The sequence below is a fragment of the Callospermophilus lateralis genome, chromosome 13 (assembly GCF_048772815.1).
Source record: "Callospermophilus lateralis isolate mCalLat2 chromosome 13, mCalLat2.hap1, whole genome shotgun sequence".
NCBI lineage: Eukaryota > Metazoa > Chordata > Mammalia > Rodentia > Sciuridae > Callospermophilus > Callospermophilus lateralis.
The window spans coordinates 106,850,374-106,877,560 of NC_135317.1; the positions used below are offsets into that span (position 1 = coordinate 106,850,374).

General features: G+C 53.2%; 1 protein-coding gene across 1 annotated transcript; it reads right to left on the reverse strand.

Annotated features, from left to right (window-relative positions):
- Window positions 1-529: 529 nt before the first annotated feature.
- Window positions 530-27,187, reverse strand: Tbx19 (T-box transcription factor 19). Its single transcript, XM_076832042.2, has 8 exons — window positions 26,991-27,187; window positions 17,507-17,771; window positions 15,859-15,993; window positions 11,990-12,051; window positions 10,216-10,277; window positions 7,831-8,019; window positions 4,292-4,427; window positions 530-824 (listed from the first exon to the last, which is right to left on the reverse strand). The coding sequence occupies exons 1-8, from the start codon at window positions 27,185-27,187 to the stop codon at window positions 530-532; spliced, it is 1,341 nt and encodes a 446-aa protein (XP_076688157.2).

The following is a 27,187-nucleotide window of genomic DNA, read 5'->3' on the forward strand; positions in this document are numbered from 1 at the left end:
TGTGCAGGCAGAGGTGAGCCACAGAAGGCTTCTGAGCGGGGGAGTGATGTGATCTCAGGCCCTCATCTCTGGGCACACAGCTGTGAGGAGCGTATTTCTCTCCTTTGCTCTGGACTCTTGGCACAAAGCAGACACAAGCCTGGGCCTTGGGCTTCAACCTTCCTGGGCTGCCCAGAGCTGGGAAGCAGTGGCCTTGCTAGGTGATGGTCAAGCTCACTTCACAGTTTGCAGCCTCTGAGAGAAGGAAGCTAGGCGTACAGCGGGCAGGACACAAGGAAGGCACGCAGCAGACCTCAGTCACATAAGCAGGGCAAGGATGCGCTCAGGGAAAACAGGAGAGCCCAAACCACGGAGCAGCGCGAGATGCCAAATCCCATCCCCAGGGGGCTTCCGTGTGGCCTCCCGCCACCCTGCCCCCCCCCACCAGCAGGGCGGGGCCTGCAGAATGGCCCACTGGGATCAGAGCAAGGGCTTCTAGGTGCTCTACTCCTAGGGGACTCTCTGCTCTTGGAGGCTCCTGGGACACTGCCTAACTGTCCAGAGAGGAGGAGGAGTGGCGCCCACCCCCTCCAGGGCCACCCCAGCCTGGGAAGGGATGTGAGGCCACCGCTGTCCAGGTGGACACTGCAATGCTGGTCAGTGAGGGCTCCCCCAGGACCTCCACACCAGCCGAAGCTGGAGCTTGGGTGGGGAGCCCGGAGGCGGGTGAGGTCACGGCTGGGTTGCCAAGGAGAAAGGCTCCCGGGGTGCTGCCGTGAGCCTCTGCGCCTGACCCAGCAGGGCCCCCAGCTCCATTGCTGATGGTCCACAGGCAGGGATAGGAGCTGCAGAGGGGAGAGAGAGAGAGACCGTCAGATGGCGCCCCAGGGAGGAAGACCACAGGCAGGAGAGGGCTCTGGCCATGCCTGTTTCCAGCAATGGCACAAACGGGCCCCACTTGTGCAGAGAAGCCAAGAGACATCATGAGAGGTAGTGGCATGAAATCAGTTGTCCTGACACTGAACTACGGTGCTGGCCTGGCCCCTGGCAAGGTGCTCCATTCTCTGGTCTCACCTGCAGCCCATATAAACTGGCAGGACCCTGCAAGGAAGGACTAGGACTACAGGCTCTGTGAGAATGGTCCCTCCCTGGCCAGGAGTGGCAGTGTGGCCGACCACGGCTGTTGGAAGCACTGGGTCTGAATCCTAGCTCCACCTCACAGGAGCCCTGTGACCTGGAGCAGAGTGGTTAATAACTCTGAGCGTCTGCTTCTCCAGCTTCAAGGCTCACAGTGGTATCTTACAGACCTGAGAGGTTGTTGTAAGGATTCAACAAAGAGGTGAATATATGGTGCCTGGCACGTGACACTCAGTAAACAGTGGTAGTTATCATGACGTCTCTTCCTGGTCTCCACCTGTCAGCTAGGGTCGCTGGCAGGAAGCCTGAGGCTGACCACTTCTTTGCCATCTTTACCTCTATAGCACTGGTTCAAGACTTGGTTGCACATTGGAATCACTCAGTGAGTTTAGAGATGGAAAAAAGTTAGATGCCTGGGCACCATCCCCTGGAGATTCTCACCATGGTCTGGCACGCAGCCTGGGTAACCAGAATTTTTAAAGCTTCCTTGTTGATTGCACCATGCAGCAAAATTTACATATTAATAATAGAGAACTCAAGTGCACGAGACTGAGTCAGAGCTGTAGGGTGACTGCCAGTGTGCTGAGCCTTGGGCGTGGCTGTCTGCCGACTGCTTAGAGCTCCTGTGTTGAGGGCCACAGCCGAGTCGGGATGACGCATGGCATTTGCCACATCATTCCTCAGCGCTTACCACAGGAAGGGGTTGTTGATCTTTATGCTTATGACTGCTCCCACTAAGATTTCCTCCTTGATCCTCAATTTTATGCCTATCTTGACTCCTACTGTGACTGGAACGACTGGGACTGGTTCGACTGGTTCGTCTTTCCCTCCGACTTCTACATCTCTCTCGGGAAGGACTCCTATTTCATCGTCTTTCTCTTTCAAGGCTACTTCTATTAGATCTTCTCCTATCTCTAACCTTAATCCTAGCCCTATTACTCTCTATTTTAATTCTGCGAGAGTAGCTTCTACTTCTGCTACGTCTAGCTTTAGTTTTTGGAGATCTACTCCTGCTATGTCTCTTTTTCCTTTTAGGAGAAGAAGACCGAGAAGATGTGCGACTACTACCTGAGCTAGAACTGTATGAAGAACTAGAGACAGTACTACTAGTACTACTAGTTCTGCTATTGCTACTGGAACTACCACTACTAGAACTTCCTGATCTACTCCTTCCTTGTTTCTCTTTTTCTTTATGCTCTTTTTTTGATTCTAAAACTGATGTATTTTCATTCGGAGTCCTTTTCTTTTCATTAACCAGATCACCATCTGTTTCTCTTGCTTCTAGCAGTGATAAACTATTTTGCTCTTAATGGATAAATTCATTCATCTCTTTTGCAACCCTTTCTGTTTGTTTGCGGCACTCCTGCCTTGCCTGAGGTGGCCGTCCTTGATGGGTGGACTCCAATGACACAATCCAGATTTGAAATTGAACGATGGGACTTGGTGAGACATTAGATGGCCGATTTTAGGTCTACATAAAGTGGAATGTGACGCTTCTGGTCCCACCTCAGTGTGTTAGAATCAGCTGGGGTAAATAAATGCAGAGCCCGGCAGTAGGTCTGGGCTGCGGCCTGAGATGCTGCATTTCTGACTGGTGCTCCTGATGCTGCTGCTATTGCTGTGGCTCACGGGGTCAAGAGCTGTGCCATCCTGACCTCCTGAAATTCAGTCCAAACTGGGTCAGGTGGAAAGACACCCTACACACCAGATTTTGAAAACTCAGTACAAAATGTAACGAAAATCTCAACTAATTTCTTACATAAAATGCAGGTGGATATGATCATATTTTGAATATCTTGTATTGCACAAAATATTGACATGGGTTTTTTCTTTTTAAAATGTGGCTACTAGAACATTTAAGCTTACACATGTGGCTGGCAGCTGTGGCACCTGCGGCTCATGTTTTATTTCTGTTGGACAGGGCTGGTCTGAACCCAAAGGAAGAGCTCCGATTCGGGCTGTGGCAGGATGTGAGAAAGAGAACCAGGATGAGGGTCCTGGGGATCCCGACAGCCAGGGGCCAAGCTCTGTCCTACACACTGTGTAGTTGTGCCCAGCTCTCAGGGCCATCTGCAAGGCCAGTATTAGCACTTTCTGGAGACGGAAGGTCAAGGTCACACAGAAGGCAGAGTGGCCTGGAGCCGTGGTTTCTGCGCTGGCTTGGAGGGCTCCCAAAGGCCTCTGTGTTATGGAGACCAGACCCCAACAAGAAGGGTGGGCTTTGAGGGCTGAGACGATGGGTGTCTGCAGGCTCACGTAGCCATGCAGACCGTCAGGACCTGGCTGTGGCACAGGCCGGTGGCACCGTAGGATTTTGTTAGAGAAAAACAAATGTTTTGTCACTTTTGATTCCCCGTTGGATGGTATCAGTATTCTACACGTCTGTGTGGAGCACCACAGCGGCATGTACACAGAATGGCGCAGAAGACAAAGCATCCTAACACATTTCTCGTTTCGATGCTCATAGTAGCTTTGATCTACAGAGTAGTTCAGGCTATTTCAGGAGATAGGAAAGTCAAAGCTAGGGGAGGCCGGGAACACAGCCCAAAGTCAAAGTCAGCAACGGGCAGACAGCGTCACCTCTGCCAGACTCAAGCCCCCTGTTCTTTCCCCTCCACCACCCTGAGGTGCTGATCCCCAGAAGCCAGCTGGACGCAGCCCTCTGGGGTGAGACCACACCTCGGGGCCCAGCACTATATCTGGTCTAACGCCAGGTTGTGAGCCACGTCCCCACCATGCCCCCTTTCAGAGGGGGAGACGTAAGAGAATAGGGGCAGCCAAGGGTCTCAATTCCTCAGTGTATTTTTACATATTTGTTTTTTAATGCACCTATACTTGATGTTTTGTGTGTGTGTGTGTGTACACGCGTGTGTACATGCCTTATTTGTTATAGCCTCAGTTTAAAGTGTTTCTGGCTGGTTCTAATGATCCCAGGCCACAGTGTTTTCTCCCCTTTAAACATACAATGTCAATGCCACAAGAATAGAGCAGATACCCAAGTGGTTGTTTTGCCAATGCCCTTCCTCCAGCCACAGAGGTCGGTCCTCTTGTGCCCTTTACATCCTGGCTGCTGAGGAGTCAGGACCTCAGTTGAGGCTGAGCCACTCTAGCAAGAAGAAGCCTCTGGGTCCCCAGAGCACAGTGAGGCTCCGAGACCACCCAAGAGCGAGCTTACCTGGGCCCTGGGTTGATGGGTCCGTTGGTGTGGGGCACAGACAGGATGCTGGCGTGGGGAGCGGAGGACAAGGAAGTCCAGCTGTCGGCTCCCGAGAACACTTGCAGATTATTGCTTGAGCTTTCTATCAAATTCACTTTGGAGAAATGACAATGAGTCAAATTCACGGAACACACAGAACACGTAAAGATGGTGACCAGGGACATCAGCTGGAGCAAAATGTAACTGTGGCTCACACTGCAAGGCAATGGCTCGTCAGTCCTTCTGAGGGTAGTGGAGCAGAAGGGGCTTGGGCTACTGAAGTAGCACCTGCCAGTGTCACAGAGGTCCCTTCACAGCCCACCTCCAGCTGACAGAGGCTCCCAGAGGGGCGCGTTTGCACTCAGTGACACGGACCTGCCCCACTCCTTCCCCACATTCACTCCCCTTGAGAACGGGCCAGACAGCTTCTCTCTGGCTGGAGGGCCCCGGGCCCAGAGAGATTCCTAGGTCCTTGTTCTCCTCAGTGCCCCCCAAGCAGCTCTACAGGTCTCGAGAACAGTGGCCTCTCACAGGAAGGAAGACTGCATGACCTCAGGCTTCCGTGGGCCTGAAACACTAGAAGACGGGTACTGGGGTGGACAGAGAGTGGCCAGAGCACCAGGGGTGGGCAGAGAGTGGCCCAGTGCACCAGGGGTGGGCAGAGAGTGGCCAGAGCACCAGGGGTGGACGCAGAGTGGCCCAGTGCACCAGGGGTGGGCAGAGAGTGGCCAGAGCACCAGGAGTGTGGACGCAGAGTGGCCCAGCACACCAGGAGTGTGGAGAGGGGAAATGAGGTTGGCCAGAGGATGCAGACAGGCAGGACTGTGGAGGAATCAGTCTGGAGCTGAGCGTGCGGCTCAAGGCCTATGGTCTCTATGGCTGTATGTACTGGACATTTACTAAAAGCACTGATTTCAGGTGCTCTAACCTAAAAAGAAAAAAGGAAACTACATGAAAAAATGGAATTTCGATTTGCTTTACTCTGGAGATCACATTATACACCTTAAATATAAACAGTTTTATGGGGAAAGAAATAGAAGTGTCTTCTATTTCTTTGAATGGTCATTTGTATAAACATGACTGTAAGAGAGAGGGGGCAGGAAGGGGAAGAGAAGAGGGTGAGGACAATTCCAAGTGTGCCCCTGGTACTGTGGTCTGAACGTGTCCCACAAAGACTCTGTGTTAGGAACGTGGTCTCCGCTGCCACCATGCTGAGAGGTGGGACTGCGGGAACCCTCCTTGGGGATGGAGCGAGGCCCCTGCCGTGGGACTAGGGGTGAGAGTCGGTTCCTGAGGACAGCATCCATCAGCCCCTCCCCCACCCGCAAGATGAGGTCTGCCACATCACAACCCAGCGGGAAGACCCCCACCAAATGCTGCTGCTTGGTCTCGGGCACCCCAGCCTCCACAGCTGTGAGGAGGTGGGTTCTGCTCTCTACACATGGCTGCACAAAATGGACCAAGACTCCCTGCTGGGAGCCATCAGCCAAGTAGGTATGACAAATTCCTTGCCAGCTTACTCCCATGCTGTCTAGTGGAAGGACTTCTGAAAGGTGACCTTGCTCAAGGACCAGGGCAGGATCCGTGTTTAGGGTGTTCCCCCTTTAGAATAGGGCGGTTTAGCATAATAGGAGATTAGGGTGTTCCCCCTTTAGAATAGGGCAGTTTAGCATAATAGGAGATTAGGGTGTTCCCCCTTTAGAATAGGGCGTATCCTGCTGCTGAGTTCCTCTTGAGTGCTTAGGGTCAGACAGTATATTTTGGGAGACAGAAGCCCATGCGGAGTGGAGTTGGGCAGAGAACGTGGATTCCCCCAGAGCGTGTTTGTAGACGGCCGGTGTGAGTTCGGGAATAAAGAATTGCTGTTTGAATCTACAACCTGTGTGGAGACTCGTGATTTGTGCCCAGCCAGAGACTGCGGCAACTCCCGGCCATGCTGCCCCTTTTAGTGAGCTGACACTTGCAGCCTCGTGGGGCTCAGCCCTTGCATCTTTCAGCAGCACGCCCTCAACACCCTGTTCAGAGTCTGTTCCCCAGACGGTGAGGCTCCTGCACCCTCCATGTCCACCTGGAATGCCTCGTGTCATCCATTCTTCACTCCTGCCCAGTCCACCGCTGACCTTGTCTATTCAAGACCCGGTCTACTCGAGTAGACCTTGTCTGCTTCAAGGCTCAGTCTGATGACCACCCCTCCAGGCAGCCTCCTCTGCCTGCCCAGATCCAGTTGGTCTTTTCCTTCCCACAGCATCTTGTTCTCAAGCCCCAAGGTGCCTGTGCATCTTCTGGGATCTTGTGAAGGTGCAGACTTGGACCAGGAGCCCAGCCTGAGTGTCTAGAGTGCTGGCAAGTTCCCAGGTGATGCGGCAGCTCTGAGGACCCGCTAGAGTGCTCCCTGCATCTTGTTATGGTTATTTATCTGTTTGTGAAGCCCTGTGATTCCCCAGGGAGCAGCTGTGTGTTCCTCACCCCTGTCCCCACCACCTACCAGAACCGGGGGCAGAGCAGGTGCTAGGAGAGGCGCTGTGTGTGTGGAGCCCAGGAAAGGACCCGGCAGCAGAGTGAGCCTCCGCTGGGTGTCCCGGATCATGAAACCACACGTTCTCCCCTCCAGGCAGCTGCTGTTGGGGTTGCCAGCAGTTGCTACTGTGGGGTACAGGGACAGGCAGCTTTCCCCTCTCCACACCCCAGAGCCTAATTAGCAGAAAGCCCTCTGAAAGGCAGAGCTCCAGGTGCCACCGAGGGAGGAAGGGGCTGGGATCTAAACACCCACCATCTCCCCTGCCCTGAGCTTTATCTATTTGTTTTATTCAACATTGATCTCTTTGACAGGATCCCCATAATGTCAGGTATTTGATCATTCTGTTCATGGGCCTAAAGCAGAGACTGGCACATAGTCAGTCCTCAATAAATGGCTATTACCTGAATCACCAACTGCTCCTCCCTCCCTCCCTCTCTCTCTCTCTCCCTCCCACCCCGCTCTCTCTCTCTCATCTAAGAACCAAGCAAGGGGCCTGGGCATACACATGGCCGAGGTCGATAAGATAGCAGTGAGTGAGAAAAAACACACACGCACAAATTGTAATGCCGGCTCTAAAAACCATCAGACTGAAAAAAATGATTAAAGCTGAGTTTGTAAAACTCCGACTGAATCAAACGAAAGCTGGCACGTACCATGATACGGCTCTCGGGAGGCTTCCTAATTGTCCTCGTGCTCCCTGTCCTGAGCCACGATGCAACTTTAAAAAGAGCCCCAGGAAGGCGACACACCGAGTATTTCAAACCCCGCAACGTGACTGGCTGATCTCAGCACCCACTAGAAACCATAATTAGAGAATCATAGAACACTAAAACTATTATGGCCAGGCCACAGATGTTAGCATGCCACAGGAAAGCAGTGATGTGCAATACTCATGTCTCAGTACAGCGGAGGAAAGGGCTTCCCTCTCCAGGTACTGCTTTCACGCTTTCTTTCTTTCTCCTCTCCCACACTCCAGAGCCTAATTAGCAGAACCACACACCTGAGGGAGAGTGGTTCCTGTGCATGTACGCAGAAGGGTAGGGAGCTTGCCGGTGTCCTCGGAGCCCCGAGTAACGCTCGCAGCCATGATGGGTGTGGGGAGCTGGCAGGGGCAAGGGCGTCGCGTACTGGTAGTTGGCATTTCCTGCTGTGCACACGCCATCCGGATTGGAAAAGATCCAGCCTCCCACTGGAACAGACAAGAGGAAAATACAGGGACTGACACACAGAGGTCAGCTGACCAGCTACTTTGCACAGCACGTTTCTTGGGAATGACAGTGACCCTGCCCATGCGGAAACTCCACCACCCCTTCCCCATGAACAGGTGACCTGGTCTCTCTGGAGATGGACAGGTCCCATCAAGGTGTGCAAAACCACTAAATAACGCTGCGCTATGGCTATACCAATACAACCCGAATGCAGGAGTTAACGGAAGCTATACAAAATACAACCTGAAAGCTACTTTCTTATAATAAAAGTGTGTCCAGGAGGCCTCCGACTTGTGTCCAGCTCACTGGCCTCCACCAGGGGCTGCTTGGTGAGGTGGCAAGGAAGGAGCAAGGTGCTCGTTTCTGCCGGTGGGAAGGTGAGGCCTTCCGTCACCAACGCGGGATACTCCTGGCACAGAGAAAGGGCACTGGCCTCGCACACCCTGGCAGCAAGCATTTTGCAGAATATTTTGGAAAACTTCCAAATATTTCATAGAAATCAGCTTGTGGAGATCCTGAACTGAAGATTCCACTTCAGGAGAGCTCCTGGGCAAAGATGGAGACTCAGTAATTCAGGCCCTGAATAAGAAACACATTCTCCCACCAGATCTCAGCTGGGATTCAGACAAGACAGAGCTGCTCCTGAAGAATCGTGACCAAGGATTGTCACCTCAGCGATGTGGAAAAGGACCTTGGAACTAGCACCCACGGCCATTGCTGAAACGCTCGTAAAGTGTAAGTAAGCACATCACACAGAGTTCGGTCATGCCTGACAATCCTGTCATCTCCCCATGGTTGTGCAAGCATACGACCCAAGGTGTCCCTACCCAGAGAGTGAGGTCAAAGTAGGCCACCCCCAAAAATATGCTTCTTTAACATGTTATGAGACGGCCATGCATGGGCTGTGACATAGGAATCGTTCTGCAAGCTGCCCTTTGGTGGTGCAGGTGGACACCGTAGTGGAAGCCCACAGTGAACGCCATGCCCTGACTCTGAGGCCCCGGTGTGGACTTGCCCTGAGACTCCACAGGACGTCCCATATTCTTCTGCACAATAAGACCACTCTGTTCAGTGCATTTTCTTCCCTCCACCCCACCAAGTGCCTATTTCTGCAGTTCAAATGCTATTTAAGCTTCAACCATCCGGCACATTCTTTGAGTTTCATCCTTTGCATATGGTTTTCATATTTCTGTACACTTATAAGTGTGTGTGCTTTTTTTCTGCTGATCTATCTATTGTTAGCTTATTTCATCAACCAATATTACTGAACTTTCAAAGGGAAAATTTAAAACTTCCCTACACTGAAGAGTGGACTCAAGATTCAGGCATCCAATGGGCAAAACCAGACAAGACTCCCCACCCCAGGATGCATAGTTGGCCACATGCAACCTACACACCTTGAGAAGTTTGCCAAGAAGGCCGTGTGGCACTAACCTCAACAAAAGCCTTGGTAAAGTCACTTTAAAAAGTGCGCTTCTGAAAGCCAGCTCTCTGTGGGGCTATACTACCATTTCTGGCACGGAAGCCAAGTTAAGGTTTAGGGGAGGGAGGAGCGAAGAGCTCCACAGCTTTAAAATGGCTGCAGGGATCTTGGCTAGCCACTGCAAAGCAAATTAAAGGGTGGTCCGCGGGTTAACTTTTCCATGAGTTGCTCCTGGAACCTCCGTGGGCTCCCTCCACCAGGAGCCTCCTCCACCCGTGGAGACAGTGGTACCCTGTGGGAACACCCAGCGCTGCCCTCTGACTCCCGGATGTACTTCTCCACCTCCCCTCGGCCTTTCAGCCCAAATGCAGACTCTCCTCATCTGTGAGGCCACGCAGGCACTAGGGACCAGCTCCAAAATTAGCAGCCGCTAGGAACAGGGGAAATCCAGAACTGACCAGAGAGGGTACAGGTGAGAGATAGGCCCAGGATGCCCTTTTGAGTCCTTCGCTTCACTCACATGAAAATTAGGGTTAACAAAGTCTTCAATCCCATTCTTACCTCCTGCCTAAGACTTGTTTGGCCCCTATGCCTGGGAACTCTGGGAAGGCATCAACTTGACTTGAGTGGAAGGGACCATCAGCAGGTCTCAGTTTGGCCTAGGCCTTAAGTGGTCATGAAGGCAAAGGATCTGAGTGCAGGGGGGACACTCCCAGTGTAGCCCAGCGCCTCCCACCTACGTTCCCCAACTCACAGTGAGAGTAGGCCACGTGCTGGCTCTCACAGACAGCCTCCGGAAGGTCTTTGGGGTGGTTTCTGAAACAGCAGTGAAAGTGACAGTTCATTGTTCAGGTCCAGCATGAAGCACACCCCAAATCCTCTAAGGAGAGCAATACAAGTCTCAGAATAAGAAGGCCAGACTCCCCTTTCCTCAAGCTGGCCTCCTCTCCCATTCTCCTTCCTCCACTTGTGCAGTGGCTCTGTGTATCTCAGATCTGCTGTTGTCCCCAGTACCATATGGACAGCCATCCCTGTTCAGCTCCATCTTACTGGGTCATGATTCAGATAATAATGACAATAGCTAAGATTTGCGCAGGTCTTTGGGACACAATCACACATGTGATATGCTAGGTCGACCAACAACCCTGTGCAGGAAACATTGCTATGCCCATTTTGCAGATTAGATCTATTAGTTATAAGATCTCAGGGAGGTAGACTGACACATGCATGATCAAACAGAGAGGAGCGACGAAACTAGGACTCCAAGTCAGGACCTCTTCCTTGAAGTTCTGAGATCTCTTTATTATACCAGGCTGCTATCATTTGGGACCTGCAGTGGTGGCCAGGATTCTGTTATCTCACACATCCTTCTCCGGTAGGACTTCAGTTATCTGAAAAAGTTATAAGGGTGCCCTCTACATCATCAAAACGTATTCTTATATTGAACAGGACAGATTCTCGTGTGATATCTTTGTAAGCATCTGTCCATTAACCCAGAATCTTTAAGAGGGAAAGGAAAATCAGATAGTTATAAAAGTAGGTGAAAAGATGAGAAATTCAGGCAAAAAAATCTGAATACTTTAAAGGACACTGTATTTATATTCCAAGCCTGGTCAATAGAAAAATCAATGATCAGTACCACGCTCTGTTATTTTGCCCAAGAATGAAAAGCAAAGGCAGGGAGACAGCAGGCCACTGATCCAAAGTGCCAGAGTCATCACTCATGCCCTGTTATGTTTTTGGATATAAGGTGTCCCCTGAAAAGTTCCTGTGTTAGATCACACAGGAGTGTTCGGAGGTGGAATGGTCAGTGATGAGCTGTAGCCTCACAATGGGTTAGTCCTGATGAATTGGTAACCTGAATGGACCACTGGGTGGTAACCGTAGGCAGGTAGAGTGTGGCTGGAGGAGGCAGTCACTGGGGAGGTAGCCTTGGACTATATCCTGTCCCTGGCTCCTCCTCTGCTTCCTGGCTGCCATAAGATGACCAACTTTCCCCGGCCACTGCCCTTCTGCTCATCTCAGGCCCAGAACGAGGGAGTCAGCCCCGTGGACGGAGGCTCTGAAACTGTGAGCCCCAAATGAACTCTTCCTCCTCTAAGTTGTTCTTGTCAGGCGTTTTGGTCCCAGTGACGAAAGGCTGACTAACACAGCCCTCTGTCTCTAATTACCCTCCTTCTCCCACCTGAATAATACGAGCCTCCCACCATTACTTACCCTTCCTGGGCTAAGTGTGGTTTTAAAACAATACAACTATTAAAACTGCATTACTCAGAGACAACTGGGGAAAGGTCACAGTGAATTATTAAAAACCTAAATCACTTTTTTAATACGGTTGTGTTACTTTCAAGAACCTCTGATCAACAGAGCCACCAGAACAGTGCCAGCCAGTGGTCCCTGGGACCACTGTGGTAAGGAGCAGGCAATTGCCGTCCAGCTGAATTTGCTCATTTTATTTACATGAATATTGAAAACATCTCTATCCTCTCAGGACAATGGTGGAAACTCACTGGGATTTCCCTACTCACCTCTCCTTGGCGTCCAGGAAGGCCTTGGCAAAGGGGTTGTACTTGATCTTGAGAGCTGTTATCTTGCAAAGACAAGAGGTGTCAGTGAGAACGGAACAGGTGCACGCGGACAGGTCCCTTGTCCTCAGTGTGGACGTGGGAGACCAGAAGAGCCCTCCTTCCCCGCCCCCATGTGTCTCTGCTTAGTCCTGTGTTAGGTCTCCATTGCACTGACCCTGGCCAAGGACCCTTCATTGTGACAGGAGGTGAGAATGATCAGGGCCTTGCCAAGTGAGCCAAGAAGGGGCGGATTTTAGAAATAAGCAACATCCAAAGCACAAACCCAGAATTCCTTCTTCTACCCACTTTTTTATTTTCAGTCATCACTGAGCACCAAGCACATGGGTTCCTTTTCTTGTCACTTGGGACATACTAAGGAGTGGTACCGCTGTGATCCTCCTCTCCTAGAGAGCACGGGACATTCCCTCCCTCTTACATAATCATCGCCCATTGAGCCATGTTAATGGAAGAAGCACGGTGGCCCCAGCCCTGCCACTGTGCTAGCCTTAGCTGTGTCCCCTCTCAGAACCATCTGATCCAGACAGAGAGAGGGAGAGAGAGAGAGGGAGGGAGGGAGGGAGAGAGGGAGAGAGGAAGGAGGGAGGGAGGGAGGGAGGGAGGGAGAGAGGGAGAGAGGAAGGAGGGAGGGAGGAACAGAGGGACAGAGGAGGGAGGGAGGGAGGGAGAGAGAGAGGAAGGAGGGAGGGAGGGAGGAGGGAGGGAGGGAGGAGGGAGAGAGAGGGAGAGGGGGAGAGAGGAGGGAGAGAGGGAGAGAGGGAGGGAGGGAGGGAGAGAGGAGGGAGGGAGGGAGGGAGGGACAGAGGAGGGAGGGAGGGAGGGAGGGACAGAGGAGGGAGGGAGGGAGGGAGGGAGAGAGGGAGAGGGAGAGGGAGACAGGGAGAGAGAGAGAGGGAGGGAGGGAGGGAGGGAGGGAGGGAGAGAGGAAGGAGGGAGGGAGGAAGAGAGAGAGGAAGGAGGGAGGGAGGGAGGGAGAGGGAGAGGGAGAGAGGGAGAGAGGGAGGGAGGGAGAGAGGGAGAGAGGAAGGAGGGAGGGAGGGAGAGAGAGAGGAAGGAGGGAGGGAGGGAGAGAGGGAGAGGGAGAGGGAGAGAGGGAGGGAGAGAGGGAGAGAGGAGGGAGAGAGGGAGGGAGGGAGGGAGGGACAGAGGAGGCAGGGAGGGAGGGAGGGAATCTGCTGTTTAATCTCCCACCACTGGGACAGAACTAGTTGCCTGAGGAAGGAGTTCACAGCTGTTTGGATCGTGGCAGAATTCCAGCACGGAGAACAAAACCCAGCATGTAGAAACACCCCACACCCAACTATTGAAAAGACTTTATGTCAGCAAGAACCTAAGACTCTCTGGTGGAAGGAAGGAAAGCAAAATAAAATCACAGTTCTCTCTCAGGCCCAGGAAAATGAGGGAAAGTGGTGTGGGTGCAGATATGAAAGCCCTGGCCTTTCTCTTGGCTAAACCTGGGGAGGTCAGGGGAAAGGAGACCTATCCATGGGCACTCTGGCCTCTCGCCCACTGCTGCACCCTCTCACCTCTCGGGGAACACTGGGCAGAGCGGGGTTCTTGGGTTAGATTTTGCCAAACATGATTGCCACTTGGTGTGACCCCTGAAGCAGCCGAGTCAGGCTGGGAAGTGGCTGGAGGCTCACCAGAGCTGGCGGGTGGTTCAGAGAGAACCGACCAGCACCTGCCGTCAGGAAAACTTCTGAGTGATTCTCAAGTCAGCAGTCAAATGGCAAGAGCCCGACTAAGAGTGCAAGAGATGCGCATGGGCAGGACACTGCCTGGACACCAGAAGAGGCCGGGATGCTTCCCGGGTTCCAAGGCCACACCCTCCCGTTGTAAATCCAGAGGCCTGTCTGAGACACTGAGGGCTGTCCTCCTAGACGGCCTGCTGAGGACTGTTCATTTCTGCTCCCACTGACCTCCGCCCGGTTTCTGCCGAGAGGTCAGAACACCTTCTGGAAGAAGAGTTGAATTTTCTCTGCGTATCTGTGCTGCGAGTCAACCTGCAGCTTCACTTCACCTGTAGTTGATGAGCACCAGATTTTTCTAGGGAAAGTTTTAAAACTATATGTTCTAAGCATCACCTTTGGAGACCCTTAGTTGGATGGATGGGAGCCCCAAATTTTTCTTTTATGCTTCCAAATACAAAAATGCAGATTAAAAACAAGAAGAAGAAGATACAATGACTGTTGATAATGGTGTTGGGGGGACTATCAATGGAGATGCTCTTTTGAGGGAAGAAATTTGGCACCCTCTTAAAATCCTGACATACGCTCCCCTCAACAGAAAATGCCCTTCCTGAGAGGTCATCCCATGCAAGTAAACAACAGTAGATACCCCAGGATATGCATCACAGCATTATTTACAACAGAAAATAAAACAGCTGAAAACAACCTAAACAACCATTGGAGGGGCTGACTAATGAAATATAGTTCACCAGCCTGGGTTGTGGCTCAGTGATTGTTTGCCTAGCATGTGCAAGGTCCTGGGTTCGATCCTCAGCACCACATAAAAATAAAGGTATTGTGTCCAACTACAACTAAGAAATAAATTTTTTTAAAAAAAGAAATATGGTTCACCCTTCAATTGAACATTGCTAGCATGGCTCAAGGAACACGTGCCCAAATGCAGAAAGATACCCATACTACACTGCCAAATTTTAAAAAAGAATTCTTTGAACTAATATATATGATGAGCCAATTTATATTTTTGTATGTTTATTTATATATGTATATATATTTATATATGCATAATAAATGTGTGCAAAAAACACACCCTAAGCTATTATTTGTAATGCTTGTGGGGAATAGGATTCCAAAGAAAAGAAAAACTGCACTTTCACCTCATATTTTCTCACTTTTACCTTATGTCTTTCTATACTATGTTATTATATGCTTTTTAAATAGATGCTTATTATCTTTTATTTTCTATAACTTTTATCAGAAAGAATTCAGTGTTCCCGGTGTTTCTGGTGCTCAGCAGGCCTGGGAACCCTGGAAGAACGTCAGTGGACTCAGACTCCTGACTACTCAGCGTTCCAGCTGCAGGACCCGAGAGCAGCCCAGCATGCTGGGGAGGAAGATCTGGCAGGACAGACGCGTCCTAGAACCCCAGGGACAGTGCGCTCAGGTTGGTCCCTCAGACCTGGCAGTCCTGCCCCATGCACCTCACCCTCCAGACAGGTCCAGCTCTGTGCAGGCCAAGGGCACCCCGGGGACCCAAGACAAAGGCCCCTGAGTTCCACAGAGCTTGGGGTCTGGTAGCACACACTGTCTTCTTAGCACCAGGAGAGATGTGTTGGTGGTGCTTGGATTCAAGTGTCCCCAAGGCCCATGTGGCAAGGCTTGGCCCCTGCAAGGCCCTGTTGGGAGGTGACAGAGTCCCTCGGAGGTGGGCCTAGTGGGAGGGCCGCAGGCCACTTGGACCTGCCCTTGAGAGTGCGGTACCCTGACCCCCCACACTCATTCTTGCTCCACGAATGGTTTTGTGCTGCCACCAGCCCCTGCCACGTGCTGCCAGACCCACAGCAAAGCGGGTCACTCCCTCATGGGTGGCACTCCACCACTGCGAGCCGAAATCAACCTTTCCTCTTCACTTCCCCTTGCCTTCCCCCTTGGTCGTCTGCCACAGTGACAGAAAGGTGACCAGCACACAGGAGGGACAGGAGGGCAGCTGCCCACTGCGTGGCTTCACCTCAGCTGCAGAGCTCTGAACCCTGGGGGACTCAGCCCCACCAAGCTGGCTCCTGGCACTAGAGGATGCCCCTCGCCCTTGTCACACTCCCAGCGATGACAGCACGCGCACACACTCACCTCCTCGTTCTGATAGGCAGTCACTGCTATGAACTGGGTCTCTGGGAAGGAGCAGTTGGTGACCATGCGGTGGGCGCCTCCCACGCGTACTATGTGAACCTGGGGCTCGTACTTGTGCAGGGAGCTCAGCATTATCTGTGGGGGAGAAGGTAAGAGACGCCACGCGGAGCTCGAGTGTCCTGGTGACCCAGCCCCGTGTGTCCTGGTGACCGAAGAGCCTACACTTTTGGTTAGTCCCAGGATCAGGACCCACCCAAGTCAGGGACACACAGGCAAAGCCCCGGGTCACCGGAGCTGCACCCCACCTGGGAGGTCTCTCAGAGGCTCCTGGGGGCGTGACACAAGCCCTTCCACAGGGGTCAGGGGAGGGGGCCGGAGAGAAGTGGCCCCTGGCACTCTGTCCCCCTTCCTTTCTTCCTCCCCTGTTTTCAGCACAATGTGGATCTCAGTCCATTAAAGCATATTTTTCTTTTCATGTGAAGAAACCTAATGACTCTGGATGAGGATGTCCATCGCATTCCACCATCATTTCTACCCATGACATCATTATCCAAAGTCCATGTATGAGGACAGGAATTGGTGTGAATGTCCTCTGTGGACAACAAAGACATGAAACAGTGTGCTCTATACGTACACATATTACCATGAATTGTGATGCATGCTGCTGTCATGAAAATATTAATAAAAAATGAAATCCAATATTTTAAAAAAAGAAAGAAACCTAATAACTCAAAATGTTGACGATGGCTGTTTTATAAGTGTCTAACAGGCTAAGGACGTCTGGCATCTGGTGGTCACTATGACCCCTACTTTATGATTCCAGTGAAGGGTCACTGAAAGTCCCTCTGTGAAACCTGGTAGGCAGCAACACTCGACTTTTCCGTGTCCTGATTTAATAAAGAACGGGAACCTTTGGGTGTCACAAAGCCTTGGGTGGCACTGCCGGCTTCTCCTCCAACAGGACTGTGCTGAGCGCAGAGAACAGAGGCGGCAACAGCTCAGGGCACAGGCTGAACAAAGCAGGGAGTGAGTGGGACAGCCTCTTCCTCCTGCCCCCCCCAGGCCCCGAACAGCCTCCCCTGACTGGGAGGCACAACCCACCACCCAAGTCCAGAGAAGCAAGCCTCCAACCCATGTTTATTCTAATTGGAGCGACCTTAAATACAGCCTTCCTTATTTAAGGTTTGTTATGATTACTTTTTTTTCTGAAAAACCTAAGCTGATTCAATATTCTATTGATAATTATCGTAATGCCCAAGCCGAGGAAGTAATTATTTCATTTAGGAGCAGCTTTTTATTAAGGTATTTGTCTATTGCCAACATACCACTTACACCGAAAAAGGGGAGAGAGATGAACAAAACCCAGGTACCCACAAACATCTCCCTCCCAGGGCTGCGTGAAAGCAGCGCACAAGACAAAACTCTGAAAGGAGGCCTGATGATTAAGTGAACCAGGCACTCTCTCCTCCCTCTCCACAGCAGGAAGTCCATTAAAAACTGAAAGCACCAATTAAGAGCTGTTTATTCCTGTTTACATTTGGACTCCAGGGAATAATTGGCTTCTGTGGGAGAAGAGGCTGGTGAAGACCCCTCTAATTGCCTAAATGCACCCTTGATAGTTCTCTATCGGCGCTGGGGGCGGCCGTACCTGCCCACCTCCATTGAGCTTGTTGGTCAGCTTTACTTTGCTGAAGGAGATGGGAGCCTTCATCCAGTGGGCCCCGAAGTTCGGGGAGTCGGGGTGGATGTAGACGCAGCTGTGGCTGGAGACCTCTGGCTTGCCCGCGGGCACCCACTCCCCATTGACGTACTTCCAGCGGTGGCTGTCCGTGGGGACAAAGTCCAGCAGGAGGGAGTACATGGCATTGGGGTCCAGTCCTGTGACGCTGATCTTTAGAACAGGAAACATCCGTCTAAAGACAAAAGGGAAAGGCGCTTAGCCACAGGAGGGACAGCGAGGGACCCCGGCCCTGCCCAGGGGTCTCAGTGCTGAGAAGTCCCATGGAGTGGCCTGGAAGGGAGGCCCGTAACGGGGCCATGCCCCCGGCTCCAGTTGCACTAGAGCCTCCTCCCCAAGCCCTTTTGATATTGGGGTCTGACTTTCAAGTGCTGTGTCCACTCCAAAGGTCTCGGAGGAACCTGGAGAGGAGGGACCTGGGGGGAAGGTGGGCTATCAAATGCCATGGCCACAGAGGGCTCTCTTCCAGGACCCCGCCCCCTGCGGAGGCCACACAGCCCTTCCCAGCTCACCAGGGGTTGAGAGGGGTTGGTGGTGGCACTTAGAGTACGTGAGAGGCTCCTGCGGCAGGTGGACGGGCTCCGCTCCTCCAGACTCCCCAGAGCCTCTAACAGGCTTTTCCCGGGAGTGTGGACGAGCTGCGGGCTTGCACACACCCTGAGCCCCTGTGGCAGGGAGCCATCTTTGGGGCATTTTGTGGGGATCTGTGTTTGAGCAGCACAGTCCCCACATGCAGGTCTAGATTCCTGGATCCTTCCCACTCCCTAGAGTGGCACCAACAAGCTTCCTCTCACGGTGTTTGGAGAAACTACCCAGGTGGCCGGCTTCTGATTCCAGAGGATTTTCACCCCCCAGAGGGCCTCCAGGGCCACTAGCGGTCACACCCATTCTACCCAGACTTCTTGTCACCAGAAAGAAAAGCGGGGGCAGAAGCTGCTGCCAGCCGGGCAGGAGGGAGGCAGGGTCAGTCGGTCCTTTGCTCTTCCAGCTGCCAAAGTCCCCACCTAAGGTAAGATCCTGGAGGGAAGCAGGCCCCACCTCAGGGCCCGGTGTGACAGCACTTCCAAGCTTGTTAGGTGCAGGCGCTGGAGTGAGCACTGGAGAATCAACAAGTTCTGGCACTGAGTTCATGAGGCTGTCTTGGTGTGTTCAAGAAGAAGAAGGAAAAACCTAGTTAAGCAGCCACCTGTGCATGAACTGCCCTGCCAGGTGCATGAGCTAAGTGGAATTTAGGGGGATGCACCCGAGGATGCACTTGAGTCCACGCTAGAGAATCCAGCTTGGCCTCTCTCCCCTCTCTCTCCCGGGGCGGCTGCACTTCCTGTCAACCAGCCTGGCCACCGCCAGGCTGCCTGTGGCTTCGAATCCTCCCTGGTATATTCTCTTTTGTTCTTTCTTCAACAGACAATTTTTCTTTTATTGCTTTCTCTTATATTAGACTCTTCCCTTGTGCTATATAAAGTTTTCAATTATCTTAATAGTATGGACCAAGGGTAGGCGACAGAAGGCATGTGAAAACACAAACGCCATTTGCAAAAATCATAAAAGTGGGCATCAGAAATCATCATGGGGACAATGTAGGGTCATTGTGACAGCCAGGAGTCTGGCTGGTTTGCAGGAAGTACACAGAGAAATGGCCTGTCTTTGGAGTCCTGTGGTTTTTATAAAGGGCCAAAGTACTTTATTACAAAAAACACAAGAATGACATGGTTATCATTGGCATTTCACACACTGAGATGTAAGAATGCCAAAGGTTTTCCCGGTAGAATGAACAACAGAGGTAGCTCTGAAAGAGATGGTCCCGGCCCTGAGGAGCCGGAGGGCCCCTGCAGCTAGCTGCTTATGCTCCGCAGTGCGGTGTTCCCACACGTCAAGCAGAGAGTTCCAGAAGGTCCAGCTTAGGACTTAGGATGGCTCTTCTGATGCTAATGGTGATGTGCTGCACTTCCATGTGTTCTAATCCAAGCCTCAGTCCCACCCAAGGGCACAGATACTTGTTAGTTGGTCGGTTTTCTAGCTGAGGCCCTTAGGGATGGGGGCACAGGGTGTTTGCTGTACCCCACTGTCTTCTCCTTATTGTGTTAACAGCATCTTATTTTCACTCCCTTTTGAGACTTCTAGAAAGTTAATAATTTGGGCCACAGTAAAAGGAAGAGTCCCCTCAGTGTTTTCCCAAATCTCAGTGCCTAATGGATATTTATCTTCTCACTTAATGACTGAGTTCCAAACACCTGCTCCAGGCCAGGACCTGTTCTAGTGGGGACTCAGTGACAATCACAGACCCAGTGTCCTGCTCACAAAGCTTACCTCCTAACAAAGAAGTCAGCTCAAAACAGGATGAAATTGACCAAGTGACATTACCTGCATGCACGAGTGTGTGGGGATGAGTGTGCCAGGACAAGGGCGCCAGGATGAGTGTGCCAGCACAAGTGGGCCAGGACGAGTATGCCAGGATTAGTGTGCCAGGACAAGTGTGCCAGCACGGGTAAGCCAGGATGAGTAAGCCAGGACGAGTGTGCCAGGACGAGCCCACATCCATGCACAGCTGTGATGCACCAGGGAAAACGAGTCCACAGGAGGAAGACCACGGGGCAGAGGGAGACCACGGGGCAGAGGGAGACCACGGGAGGAGGGAGACCACGGGCGGAGGGAGACCACGGGGCAGAGGGAGACCACGGGTGGAGGGAGACCACGGGAGGAGGGAGACCACGGGAGGAGGGAGACCACGGGAGGAGGGAGACCACGGACGGAGGGAGAGCACGGGCGGAGGGAGAGCACGGGGCAGAGGGAGAGCACGGGAGGAGGGAGACCACGGGGCGGAGAGAGACCACGGGCGGAGGGAGACCACGGGCGGAGGGAGACCACGGGAGGAGGGAGATCACGGGAGGAGGGAGACCACGGGCGGAGGGAGACCACGGGCGGAGGGAGACCACGGGAGGAGGGAGACCACGGGAGGAGGGAGACCACGGGAGGAGGGAGACCACGGGCGGAGGGAGAGCACGGGCGGAGGGAGAGCACGGGGCAGAGGGAGAGCACGGGAGGAGGGAGAGCACGGGAGGAGGGAGACCACGGGGCAGAGGGAGACCACGGGCGGAGGGAGACCACGGGAGGAGGGAGATCACGGGAGGAGGGAGACCACGGGCGGAGGGAGACCACGGGGCGGAGGGAGACCACGGGAGGAGGGAGATCACGGGAGGAGGGAGACCACGGGCGGAGGGAGACCACGGGGCAGAGAGAGACCACGGGCGGAGGGAGACCACGGGCGGAGGGAGACCACGGGAGGAGGGAGATCACGGGAGGAGGGAGACCACGGGCGGAGGGAGACCACGGGGCGGAGGGAGACCACGGGAGGAGGGAGACCACGGGAGGAGGGAGACCACGGGAGGAGGGAGGGGGGAGGGAGACCACGGGAGGAGGGAGGGGGGAGGGAGACCACGGGAGGAGGGAGCGGGGGGAGGGAGGAGGGAGGGGGAGGGGGGAGGAGGGAGCGGGGGGGGGAGGGAGGAGGGAGGGGGGGAGGAGGGAGCGGCCCCAGGACTGGAATGGAGCAAACCATGTCAGATGCGTTTATGAGCGAGTCGAAACAGACCCCACGAGTTCGGGGAACCCTAATGCACTAACAAAAATCACTTCAAAAACAGCTGCAGAAGAGCCTGTCCATCCTCCCTGTCCTCGTGCCCTTAGGTGAACTTGGCCTTCACCTCGTAACGCCCAGGACGCCCAGGGAGGCACAGTCAGTGTGTCCCAGTGGGTTCTCACCTTTATTGCGAGAGGTGTCCCATGAGGTGGGCCCTCGTTGCTCACCCTTTCGCCCAGCGGAGGACGCTGGATGGATTTAGTTTGGGATAATCATGGATAAAGCCTCCATAGCATTTACATTAAAAAACGTGAGTTCTCGTTGCTTTCAGTGTTTCAGTTTAGATCACAAGAGTACGAGGACCCTTTAGCCAGAACCAAAATGAGTGGGGTCAGGGGGGGGGGGGGGGGGGGGGGGGGTGGCTAAGGGACCAGGGCACACTGGCGGCTGTGGAAGGGCCTTAGGTCGGCTCAGAATCCACGCTGGAGCCAAGACCTACACAGGGAGCAGGATGGGTCGCGCAGGACCCCATGGAGGTGCCCCGGGCCACAGGAGCAGCCGCCACACAGCCCCAGGGCCCTGACTGGCCGGCTCGGTGGACGAAAGAGGAAGCCCGTGTGGCTGAGCACAGGAAGGAGCCTGCAGATCCCAGCCCACTCCAGCGTGGGAGGCCCTCCTGTCCCTCAGCTCCACGCAGCCAGAGACTGGCGGGACCCTCCAGTGCTGGCGAGAGAGGAGCCAGCGCCCTCCCTCCATTCTGCGCCACATCTCTGCAGCTCCACGAAGATGCTGCACGTCACCAGCCACCAGAAACACAAGCCAGAACTGCAGAGGCAGCGCCTGGGGCCGGCTGAGAGAGAACCAGGACCAACAACTGGTGAGGCTGCCAAGAAACCGGACCAACCCGCGTGCCTCGCTGCTGGGCGCGTGGTGTGGCGCAGTCACCCTGGGAACAGAGGGCAGCTCCTTGCCCGATGAAATGGAGTGGCTATCCCACCTGCCTCCACGCCTACATGTGCCCCGGAAAAATGAAAAGGCCTTCACAAGAATCCGTGCCCATGTGATCATAGCAGCAGCACCACAACTGAGAAAGGCAGAAACCCAAGCCCTGCAGCCCCACCAGCCGTGCCCAGGGCAGCAGGTGCCCTGCCCACACCATGAAGTGCTACCCAGGCAGGAAGGAAGTGCTGCCAGGCACTGCCACCGGGTGAGCCTGGAAACCAGCACCCATGAAGCATCACAGACTGGGGGACACTGACCCGGCGTGTCCAGGGCAGGAAGGCCACAGAGACGGAAGGTGGACCTGTGGTCCCTGGGGCAGGGGAGCGTGGTGGGGTGCAGGTTCCTTTGGGGGCAATGAGCATGTTCTAAAGTGAATTGTGGAGATGGACGCACAACTCTGTGGATCCACCGAACAGCACTGGCCTGTACACTCCAAGTGGACGATTCATGTTCTGTGAATTATACCACAACTATTAACAAACACGAAGCGCGAGTCCCTCCTCTTGGTAGGAGAACACCTGAAAGAGGGTTGAACGGCCAGTTGCTCTTCAGTACTCGTTTTCCAAGAACTTTATCATTCTTCTTGTTTCCTTGTTCCCCCCATGGATGCTAGGACCTGGTGTGGACCTTTAATCTCCATTTGTAAGGAGGAGTGAGCAGGTCTGAGGTCGCCTCTGAGCCAGGGTCATCTCCACTTCACTCCCCCTCCCTCTGGCTCACAATCACCTTGGCACATCCTCTAGGGACACTAGCTACCTGTGGTCACCTCTCAGGCCAGGCTTTGTCTTCAGGGTCAGACTGTACTTCTAAGTAAGCTGGTTTTTCCATTTTCTTTCCCAAACACAGAGAATTCCCAGCCTTTGAGAGGTTTAGAGATGTAAATCAGGCCCTAGCTCACAACGGGCTGGCCAGCAGGCAGGGAGAGAGGGAGAAGGGGGAGTGGCAGGTGAACGCCAGCTGGGGATAACTGGGGTCCCTCCGCACCCTTGGCTCCTTTGGCTCCTGCTGCCAGGAGGCTTCCCAGCTTTCATATCTCCTGGGGGCAGACGGACGTCTACAGGAAAAAGGGGGCAGAGATGAGGCTGGAAGGAGGAGTGGGTGGTGCTGGAGGGAGGAGTGGGTGGTGCTGGAGGGAGGAGTGGGTGGTGCTGGAGGGGAGGAGTGGGTGGTGCTGGAGGGAGGAGTGGGTGGTGCTGGAGGGAGGAGTGGGTGGTGCTGGAGGGAGGAGTGGGTGGTGCTGGAGGGGAGGAGTGGGTGGTACTGGAGGGGAGGACTGGGTGGTGCTGGAGGGGAGGACTGGGTGGTGCTGGAGGGAGGAGTGGGTGGTGCTGGAGGGGAGGACTGGGTGGTGCTGGAGGGGAGGACTGGGTGGTGCTGGAGGGAGGAGTGGGTGGTGCTGGAGGGGAGGAGTGGGTGGTGCTGGAGGGAGGAGTGGGTGGTGCTGGAGGGAGGAGTGGGTGGTGCTGGAGGGGAGGACTGGGTGGTGCTGGAGGGGAGGACTGGGTGGTGCTGGAGGGAGGAGTGGGTGGTGCTGGAGGGGAGGACTGGGTGGTGCTGGAGGGGAGGACTGGGTGGTGCTGGAGGGGAGGTGGGGAGATGGCCAAAAGCAAAGTTTAGGAGGTTCCACTCACAACACCTTCCTCCACCTCTCCAGGGATGAAAACTGTCACCAATGCCCATGAGAATGTTGTGTGTGGCGCTCCTGGCACACAGACGCTGACACTTCCATGAAAGGGAGCCGCAGGTGTCCACCAAAGACAAACCAAAGTGGAGAAGAGAATGGCCTGGGGACGTGGGGCAGATCACACAGGTGCCTGGGACCCTCGAGTTGTGCTCGTAAGGTTCAGAGGGGGAAAAAGTAAATTAATATATATATATACCTATCTCTGTCCACTCTATGTCCACGGGCCGTCCAGACAGGGGTCTGGGTCGGCAGGACTCGAGAGCTGCTTTTCCTCCTCTGGCACCACCCTCGCTGGGAGCCACAAACATGGGCTCGGTGTCACTGCACCCACACCCTGTAATACTCAGCAGATTCAAACTCAGTGACTCCGACACTTACCTGTGACAGAAAATGGACACACCGGTGCCTTCATTTCCAATTCCTTAAAACCTGCTCAAGCCAAATTTGTTCAGTCTAAATTATTAAATGCATGAAAACATCCCTGAAATACAGACTCTCCTCTCAGATGAAGATGTTAACAGTGAAGAAAACAAGTGCAAGTGACCCGATCCATTTGCCTGTTAGCAGAAATGAGTCTTTTCTGAAACCTAATGTGTAAGTTTGGAGCTGGAGACTGGAGGAGGAAAGCAGGCCGGATGCAGGGTAGGTAACCCGGTGAACCTGAGTTCTATGGAGGGTCTCTGTTGTATCAGAAAGGTGGTTGAAGTGGATAATAGAAGGTTTAAGAAAGAGGAGAAGGAGGAGAGGGAAAGGAAGAAGTAGGAAAGCAGAGGGAGGAGAGGAGGGAGGGAAGAGGGGTGGGGGTAGGAAGGTGGGGGTTCCATCAGGACCCAGCTTCTGGGGATAATAGGGAGCTTCCCAGGGAAAACCCTGTCTTCACCACGTCCCCTCCATGTCAGAGACGGGCTCCTCTTGGTGACTATGAAGCAGGTCTGCACTGGGTGGGTCTCGGCTCTCCCGTGGCCTGTTTCCCGACTGAGTACCCCGGCTGAAGCTCTTGAAAAACCCACAGAGTGGGTCACAGAGTGGGCGGTCCTGCAGAGCCAGGCAGGAAGGAGCCCGGAGATGTCTGGGCTGGGGACAACACTCTTCTCCACCAGGCAGGGCACCGCCCAGTGTAGGCGGGCTCCCGAGGTCCTGCAGCGGGGGATCTGGAGGAGAAGCAGCCAGGCCTCTGCCAGAGAAGAACAGGTGGACAGAGACATGGGAGAAATGACCAGGAGGAAGAAGGAAAAGGGAGCAAGAAGATGAGACCCAGCAGACGTGTCCATGGGGAGGGACAGGTGCTTCTAGAGGAAATGGCTCAGAGAACAGAGAGACGAGGGCTTCCAGATCTGTCTCCCCTCTTTACCTAAAGTACGAAGAGGACTTTCTATCCCCTGGGAAAATCTTGACCCTCAGGGGTCCAGAGACCCTAAGAGAATTTCAGAAAAGCATTTCATTTGCTGGAGGGAAGAGTCAGCCTGACTCCTGGGCCTCAATGGGCTTCTCCTACCGACAGTACCTTTCACCGGGTTGGCATGAAATGACTTCCTGGACGAGAACTGCAAACTATAGACATGGAAAAATCTTATTTAGGTGAAAAATGTGAGAAACCCTCTTCTTAAATGGTAGAAGTACATTCTGATATGACATCACTTCATTGCATTTTACAATGCTTCAGAAATACATCACTTACTCATTAATGACATAGGCGAACTACACTCTCATCAGTTATTATGCTTATTTCTATTTCAATGTAGGGCCATTTGAACAGCCAAACAGTGCAGTTAGGTTTCTGTGTGACCCAACAAACAGGAAGATCTGTGAACCAAGTTCTCCCTGTGGTCAGACACAGTCAGGATCTTACAATTGCGTCATTGCTCCTCATCGTTGGAAGAAAGAAACTGAATCCAATTAAAAAACTGGAGTGATTCCTTGAAGTTAAAAATGTGTTTTATATTTTTTTCCTACCAAAGAGACCAAAAATTACATATAAACACAAATCAAGAGACGGAACAGGGTACTTACAATTACAAATATTAAAAGCAATTTTAATGAACTAAGTTATTTATTGATCTTCCATATGCCTTAAGTATGTGACCCATTTAGAAAGAAAGAATGTCAACACAGAGCAAGGCATAAACAAGGTATAAACAAGATTCATTGGAGCGCCCTTGATTCTGCTATGACTTTCTTCATGAAGCACCTAACTTTGTCCACAGCTTTCAAGCTCCTAATTCAGGACAAGGAGTTGTCAATTTTCTATGCTGTGTTTTATCAAGAAGCCAGAAGCCAAGACTTCAGGAATGGAAGCATTCTGCACAAGGCCAGCCCTGTCAGGAGGAACCCTGTTGAAGAGGCTTCCAGTGCCTCGCGGACCTGATGCGTGAGCATCACTGACTGCCGGGAGCCAGGGAAGGCCATGTGACTCTATTTCAAAAGATTTGCTTCTCCTCTCCTACGTGAAAGCTGCTTCTATTACCTTGACAGCTTTGGAACAGACTAGATTTAATAGAATCCAAGAAATGCCAGCAGAGATCCGTTTCCATTAATGCCTAATTGGTTACAGGGAGAAAAACGGAGGCGACTTTTCCCCGTGACAGCGTCCCATGGCTTCACCCTCTCTGCCTGCCACGGCTGTCACATACCACAGACACACCACAAGTGGACACTCCACAGATCACATGCGGGGGAAGCAGACGGAGGGGCAGGCAAGGAGATTACATCTACCCTTTTGCTGCCACTCTTCAACTTTTCAAAAATTTGCTGTACTTAAGAGGAAACCATTCAGCCTCCAAATAAAATGGACTTCGGATTCTCCGAACAGAGGTGGAGCCCAGGTCTGCTCCAGAGACACAGTCAAAACTCAGCACTGTTTTCTGAAACTGGAGCCCTCAGCCCCCTCCCACGGGGCACGCCCCCCTCTACAGAATCCCCTGGAACTTCTCCACTTAAACATGTAAGACCCGGGGCTTCATCTTTCACTTCTCGGATGATCTGAGAACTAATTAAGTTGGCTGGGGACAGCTGAGTGTGTTGGATCAGACCGGTGCCTCTGAATCAGGAGTGGTGGCCTCTGCGATATACAAGCTCTCGCCCCTCCCCCTTGCTAGCTGGGTGCACCCAGGCAGGGCAGAGGGTACACTCACCTGCCATTTTTGGTCACGATCATTTCATTAGTGACCTCCTTGAACCTCTGCCAGAGGGGAGCGTCCTCCAGGATGATGCGAAGTTGCTTCTCGGTGGGGTCACCTTTCTCCCTGCCCGCCTGGAGCTCACTCTCCACCACATGGAGCAGGCGGGAGACGGTGCCGTCGCTGGTCCTCGGAGTGCCCAGCTCACTCAT

Coding starts and splice junctions, on each gene's coding strand:
- Tbx19 (XM_076832042.2), bottom strand. CDS start 27,187: ATGAGTGAGCTGGGCACTCCGAGGACCAGCGACGGCACCGTCTCCCGC. Junction 10,278..11,989: donor TTCCTGGACGCCAAGGAGAG/GTGAGTAGGGAA, acceptor CTGCTGTTTCAG/AAACCACCCCAAAGACCTTC. Junction 825..4,291: donor CCCATCAACCCAGGGCCCAG/GTAAGCTCGCTC, acceptor TCCCCTCTGCAG/CTCCTATCCCTGCCTGTGGA.